Genomic DNA, 7,796 nt, shown 5'->3' on the forward strand with positions numbered 1-7,796 from the left:
GGGCTCATCTTACGGGCACTATGTCAAACAGTGCTTTGCTGTTATTCATTAGGTTTTATTGGCCAATTTTTTTCGGAAGTAGACCACCAGCTAGGTCCTTCTTCCTAGTATGTCTTAGTCCACCATGGGTGACCATGCTGATATTTGAAATACTGGTGGCATAGCTTCCAGCATTACAGCAACACGATTGCCACCACAGTATGACAAACTGACATACGTGTGGAGGTCTAATTTGCATAGTTCTACCCAATATTTGCTGGGAGTTACAAGACCATGGCGAGAAGGCCATTTAAAAGCGATCTCTCACACCACAATTGGTAGAGAGTCAGCAAAAAAGAGAAAGAGCCTTAATGAGATAGATTCACACAGTGGCTGCAATAATGGGCTCAAACATAGTAACAATTTTGAGGATGGCGCAGGACCAGGCAGTATTTCATTCTGTTATACATATGGTCCTTATGAATTGGAACCAACTCAACAGCACTTAATGACAAAATATCCGTGTCATTTCAGGGGTTAGTGACTTTTATGGATGTAGCCATAGACTTCTCCCAAGAAGAATGGGAATGGCTGAACCTTGCTCAGAGGAATTTGTACAGGAAGGTGATGTTGGAGAACTATAGGAACCTGGTCTCTGTGGGTAAGAGTATTTTTCTCCTTCTGCCTCCCTGTAACTCAGAAGTCTTTCCTTCCTGCATTAGCTATCTAGTGCTGTGATAACAGAAATACTACAAGTGAATGGCTTTAACGAACGTAAACTTACCTTCTCACAGTTTGGGAGGTTAAAGTTTGAATTCCGGGTGGTGGTTCTAGGGGAAGGCCTTCTGCCTCTGTTGGCCCTGTCTGTTCAACTTCTGTTTCCTGGTTCCTTGGAGATCTCCTTGTGGCGTAGCATCTAACATCCTTCGTCTCTGCTTGCTGGCTTGTTTAATCTCTTGTATATCTCAAAAGAGATTGACTTAAGACTCCCTACACTAATACTGTCTCATTAACATAACAAAGAAAACCTTTTTCCAGATGGGATTATAACAACAGGCATAGGGGTTAGGATTTACAACACACATTTTTGGGGGGACAAATTCAATTCTCAACACTGTCTTAATCAGCATTTTTCTGCATTGCTCCTTTCTCTTAAGACCATGAAGACTGGGCCACAGTTTTGGGATACCCACATCATGGTCAATTTTCATATCTTTCTTCATATACAGGTCTTTGCATTTCTAAACCAGATGTGATTTCCTTACTGGAACAAGGGAAAGAGCCTTGGGAGGTGAACAGACAGATGACGAGAGGCCTATGCCCAGGTGAGTGTAGGTTAACTAGAGATGGGGAAACTATTCTCCAGACGTTTCTTTTCTCAGGTATTTGTTGGAAAATACCTTTCAAAGGCCCCAAGGCCTAGGGAGAAAATTGAGGCCTCTCTAATATGGGCTTCCCGAAATACATCCTCTGTATGTTTCTTCTCACCTTTCACTTTCTTCTCTCTAATTATAACTCAGTTTTCAGTTCTGTGGGTTCCATTTCTTCCAGCTCCCTCTCCTTTCTATTTCTTAAGAAATCTTCTTCTGACATTGATGTACTTTTTAAACAATTGCCTTTGAATAATTGACAAATGGATTTATTCAGTTATTCCTTCAATAAGCATTTAGTGGTTAAGCACTCAGCTGTTAACTGAAGGGTCAGCAGTTTAAAGCCACCAGCTGCTCCATGAGGGAAAGATGTAGTAGTGTACTGCCGTAAAGATTTACAGTCTTGGAAACCCTGTGGGACATTTTGACTCTGTGCTGTAGGATTGCTATGAGTCAGAAGCAACTTGATGGCAACGGGTATAAATAATTTACTCAGCGTTGTTGTTACTTGCTGTCAGGTAGCCTCTGACTTATGGTGACCTCATGTACAATAAAATGAAACACTGACGAAGCCTGTGCCATCTTCACAATCGTTGGAATGCTTGAATCCATTGTTGCAGCCTCTGTGTATTTTGGGTGCCTTCTAACCTAAGGGTCTCATCTTCCAGCACTATATTGGACAGTGTTTTGTTGTGATCCATAGGGTTTTCATTGGGTAATTTTTGGAAGTAGATGGCCAGGCCTTTCTTCCTAGTCTTAGTCTGAAAGCTCCACTGACACCTGTCTACTCTGTGTGACCCTGCTGATTTTTGACATACTAGTGGCATAGCTCCTAGCACCATGGCAACATGCATCCTACCACATTATGACAGGTGATGAACAAATGGTGAAGTAAATCCACTGACACCTCTCTACTCTGTGTGACCCTGCTGATTTTTGACATACTAGTGGCATAGCTCCTAGCACCATGGCAACACACATCCTACCACATTATGACAGGTGATGAACAAATGGTGAATACATTTTACTTCAAAAAAGGAAAAAGTCTCAGCTTTCTCCAGAAGTCATTCATATTTTTCAGAGAAGCGTTTTTGTTTTTTTTTTTTTTTTAATTTAGTGGATTTTTTTGTTTGTTTTGCATAGGTTATATACGTGCATGGTACGAAATTTTTAAGGTGTGAATTGGTTTATAGTAAAAAATTGAGATTTTCTCTTCTGTACATCAACCACGTATTCGACTTCCCTCAAAAAGAAAAAAAAAAAAACGAAACCCACTGCCATTGAGTCGATTTTGACTCATAGCGACCCTACAGGACAGAGTATAACTGCCCCATCGGGTTCCCAAGGCTGTAAATCTTTACCATAAGCCTACTGGCACATCTGTCTCCTGTGGAGCAACTGGTGGCTTCAAATCGCCAACCTTTTTGGTTAGCAGCCAAGCGCTTTGACCACTGTACCAACAGGGCTCCTTTTCTTCCCTAGAGGCCATCATTACCTTCTTGTTTATTCTTCAGTGTAAATACATGAAGAATACATATAGATTCTTTTTCGTATACAGTGAAAAGGGAGCTCTGCTGGCACAGTGATTAAGCGCTTGGTTGCTGACCAAAAGATCAGCAATTTGAACCCACAAGCCACTTTGTGGGAGAAAGATGTGGCAGTCTGCTTCTATAAAGATTTACAGCCTAGGAAACCCTATGGGCCAGTTCTACTCTGTCCTACAGGGTTACTATGAATTGGAATCGACTCGATGGCAGTGGGTTAAATGCAGTGAAACCTGTGAAAGCTGGAACTCAACAGGATTGCTTTGTTTTTCGGAGTCTCGCAAGTTTTCTGCCTTTGACGGGGTGTAGTCTAACCACTTTGCTATTACTCATTTTAGTAGACAGTATTTGAGTTTTCCTTCTCCGACAGGTTTCCACCTTACACAGGTTCCAGCTTTTGCAGGTTTTAGTGTATATGGTAGTATACAACACACTATTCTGCACATTACCTTTTTCAGTTACAATTGGCGATCTTTTTATTGCTGCATTTACTTACACTAGATAAAAGGCATGTCCCCTACCCACCCATTTTTTTTAGCACTTCTAAAGCTACCTTATCTTAACACCTGAATATTATTCGAGTGTATGAGTATAGCATAACTTGTTCAACCAGTCTTCTGTTGTTGAACATTTATGTTCCTTTCAATCTTTTCTTATTGTCAGTAATACTTCAGTGAGAAATCTTGAACGGAAGTCATTTCACACAAATGGGAGTAAAACTCTAGGTCAAATCCTGAGATTTGCAATTGCTGAATCAGAGAGTATGTACATTTGTATTATTTTTATGTATTGGTAAATTGCCCTTTGTAGAAGTTATAATAAGAATAATAGTAGCTAACATTTACTGGTGCTTATTGTGTGCCAGGCACTGCTAAACACTATAAAAACCAGTTATCGTAAAGTTGACTCCAACTCCTGGTGACCCTATGTGTGCTAGAGTACAACTATGCTCCATAGAAAACAAAAATAAGTTATGTGTTGTGATTTATACTCCTACAAATAAAAATGGAGATAAATGAGTTAGAAAACATTAGACCTAAAGAAAATAAATTGAATAGCAGGTTTTGAAAAATAATCAATAAAATATATAAACTGTTAGGACAAATGAGAGAATAAGCAAAAAAATAAAAATATCAGTGGAAGAGTTGGTCTGCAGTAGGCTTTGGTCAATGCATACCATTAGCCAGATAAGCCTGCAGACCCAGCGACCTTATACAGAACAGATGTGTGTATATATCTTAACTGTAAACTCAAGCGATTTTACTGAAAAAGAATCCCATAAATATTAAACTCTGCACTATCTAAATTGCACTGAATTATCCTCAGATTTGCATTGTAATGCATATCATAATTTAAATCATCATGTAAACACTATTGTTATATTCTTTTCATCATTTAATGCACTGGGATAATTCTATGTGGATTTTCATTGCAATAGTGATTAGGACTTTAACTATGTTCAGAATTTTAATCACACACTCCTTTCACTGAGCCCTTCCCTCTCCTATATCTTACTGTAAATTACTATTAAAAAAAGAAGAAATAATGGTAAATAACCACAGATGCATAAGAAAATAAAAGAATCACGTGAACATATTTTTCTCAACTCTGTATAAATAATTTGAAAACCTAGATGACTGATATTCTAGGAAAATTTTAATTACCACAGTTGACACCAGAAGAGATGGAAAATTTAAACAGACCAGTTACTGTAGAAAGAAGTATAAAAAATTACTTAAGAACTGCCTCCCCCAAGAAAAGAAGTAGCAGCCCCAAGTAGTTGCACAAATAAATTTTATAAAACACTTGAGAAAAAATGTCACCAATGCTATTCATAATGTTCCAAGGCAAAGAAATAAAAGAGAGCTTAAAAATTTGTTGTTTATTAAGGCAAATTTTATTAAATTTTATTTATTAATTTTTATATTGTAACATCTGACACTAAAATATGAGTGTATCAAAAAAAAAAAAGGGAACTACAGACCAATCTCAGTTATGAACATCAGTGAAAAATCTGAAATAAAAGGTCACACTGAAATAATATATCTTGGCCAAAGAAGGTTTATTCCAGGAATTCAGGATGGTTGGATCACAAGGATGGTTAACCTTAGCTAGGAGTTGTCAAAAACATGTACTGCTTATGGGCTTCAATAACTGTTTAACTTCAATAAATGTTATTTCATCTTGGAATTTTCCATTCTTCTAGCATTTAATAAAGAAGACATTTGCTTTATTAATATTTTTCAGACTTGGAGTATGTGTGGGTGACCAAGGAGTTATCTCCAAAGCAGGACATTTATGAAGAAAAATTATCTCAGGAAATGCTATTGGAAAATCTTACAAGCTATGGCCTTGAATATTCCATATTCAGAGAAAACTGGAAATGTGAAAACCTGTTTGAGAGGGAGCCAATAAGTCAGAAGACACATTTTAGGCAAGAGACAATCACTCATATAAATACCCTTATTGAGGAAGGGGACCACTCTAACAAATCTGGGACAATTTTTCATCTAGATGCAATATCTTATATAAAACAGGTTGTTCCTATGGAAGAGAGAATATATAATTGTGACACAGATAATAAAAGCTTAAAAAAACATTCAGTTCTAAAAATACAGAAGGAAGTCTCTGGAGAAAAGAAACTTTTGAAATGTAATGACTGTAAGAAAACTTTTACCAAAATCTCGACCCTTACACTCCATCAAAGAATTCATACTGGAGAGAAACCCTATGAATGTATTGAATGTGGCAAAGCCTTTAGCCAGAGTGCCCACCTTGCTCAACATCAGAGAATACACACAGGAGAAAAACCCTTTGGATGTACTGAATGTGGGAAAGCCTTCAGCCAGAATGCGCATCTTAGTCAACATCAGAGAGTTCACACTGGAGAAAAACCTTATAAATGCAAGCAGTGTGATAAAGCCTTCAGCCAGCTTGCACATCTTGCTCAACATCAGAGAGTTCACACTGGAGAAAAACCCTATGAATGTATTGAATGTGGGAAGGCTTTTAGCGACTGCTCATCCTTAGCTCATCATCGAAGGATTCACACTGGGAAAAGACCCTATGAATGTATAGACTGTGGGAAAGCATTCAGACAAAACGCTTCCCTTATACGTCATCGAAGATATTATCATACTGGGGAGAAACCCTTTGATTGCATTGATTGTGGGAAGGCTTTCACTGATCACATAGGACTTATTCAACATAAGAGAATTCATACTGGAGAGAGACCTTACAAATGTAGCATGTGTGGGAAGGCCTTTAGCCATGGCTCATCTCTGACTGTACATCAGAGAATTCATACAGGAGAGAAACCTTATGAGTGTAATATTTGTGAGAAAGCCTTTAGCCATCGGGGCTCACTTACTCTACATCAAAGAGTCCATACTGGAGAGAAACCCTATGAGTGTAAAGAATGTGGGAAAGCTTTCCGGCAGAGCACACACCTTGCTCATCATCAGAGAATTCATACTGGTGAGAAACCTTATGAATGTAAGGAATGCAGGAAGACCTTCAGCCAGAATGCACACCTTGCTCAACATCAGAAAATACACACTGGAGAGAAACCCTATGAGTGTAAGGAATGTGGTAAGGTCTTCAATCAGATTGCACACCTTGTTCAACACCAGAGAATCCATACTGGTGAGAAGCCTTATGAATGTATTGAATGTGGGAAGGCCTTTAGCGATGGCTCTTATCTTGTTCAACATCAGAGACTCCACACTGGCAAAAGACCATATGAATGCGTTGAATGTGGAAAGGCATTCAGACAGAGGGCATCCCTTATTTGTCATCAAAGATGCCATACTGGTGAGAAACCTTATGAATGTAATGTTTGTGGGAAAGCTTTTAGCCATCGTAAATCCCTTACTCTCCATCAGAGAATTCATACAGGAGAGAAACCTTATGAGTGTATAGAATGTAGCAAAGCCTTCAGCCAGATTGCCCATCTTACTCTGCATAAGAGAATCCATACAGGAGAAAGGCCCTATGAATGTAAAGAGTGTGGAAAAGCCTTCAGGCAGAGTGTACATCTTGCTCATCATCAACGAATTCATACTGGAGAGTCAGCTTCAATTATTCCCTCTTCCTCACCCCTGCACCAGAAAGTTCCATAGATTCAGTCTTCTAAATACCTCTGAAATCCATCCACTTTTTTCCAGCTCATGTCCCATCGTTGTAGTCCAAGACATAACCATCTCAGTTGGATTTCCGCAGTCGTGTTGCAACCTCTCAAGTGCATTATTAACACTGTGACCAGATTAATCTTTAAAAAAAATAAAAATATATATTCATGTTACTTTCCTACTTAAAATGCTGGTTTTGAAGAATATGTTAGATAATCCCTATCAAGGGTTCAGCATGCAATCCTTGGGATAAATAATCATTAGTTTAAATAAGTGCCAGCCATTAAAGTATGGAGGGTGGGGGTTCCTTATGAACAGCCCTATTCAGCTGCTTGAAAAATGGGCCAGTAGGTCAAGACTACAGATTGTGAAGCAGACAGAGGGTTTCCTACCCTCCCAGTGGGTAGAGAATATAAACATACCCAGAACTGAAAGATTCTATGATAAAAGAAAAAAAAAATTTTTTTTTTCTTTTATCATATGATATACAGGGCAAAATGGTGGCTGCCCACTCCCTTTGTATGGATATAAGGACATGTAGCATTGCTGAGGAAACCCTGGTGGTGTAGTGGTTAGGAGCTACGGTTGCTAACCAAAAGGTTGACAGAATCCATCAGGCGCTCCTTGGAAACCCTGCGGGTAATCCTACTCTGTCCGATAGGGTCGCTATGAGTCAGAATTGACTTGACGGCAAGAGGTTTGGTTTTTGGTAGCATTGCTGATGAGTTACTTCACCTCACCTGACACTTAGAAGTGAGAATAGGCCAATTAGA

The 7,796-nt window shown here is 38.8% G+C and overlaps 1 protein-coding gene across 1 annotated transcript; it reads left to right on the forward strand.

The window, feature by feature from the left end:
* Positions 1–489: 489 nt before the first annotated feature.
* Positions 490–7,295, forward strand: LOC111749570 (zinc finger protein 470). The gene is made up of 3 exons (XM_023543613.2): positions 490–640; positions 1,209–1,304; positions 5,141–7,295. Exons 1-3 carry the CDS (start codon positions 529–531, stop codon positions 7,012–7,014), a joined length of 2,082 nt encoding a protein of 693 aa, XP_023399381.1. The 5' UTR covers positions 490–528; the 3' UTR covers positions 7,015–7,295.
* Positions 7,296–7,796: the final 501 nt, after the last annotated feature.

The sequence above is a fragment of the Loxodonta africana genome, chromosome 11, assembly GCF_030014295.1.
Source record: "Loxodonta africana isolate mLoxAfr1 chromosome 11, mLoxAfr1.hap2, whole genome shotgun sequence".
NCBI classification, from domain to species: domain Eukaryota; kingdom Metazoa; phylum Chordata; class Mammalia; order Proboscidea; family Elephantidae; genus Loxodonta; species Loxodonta africana.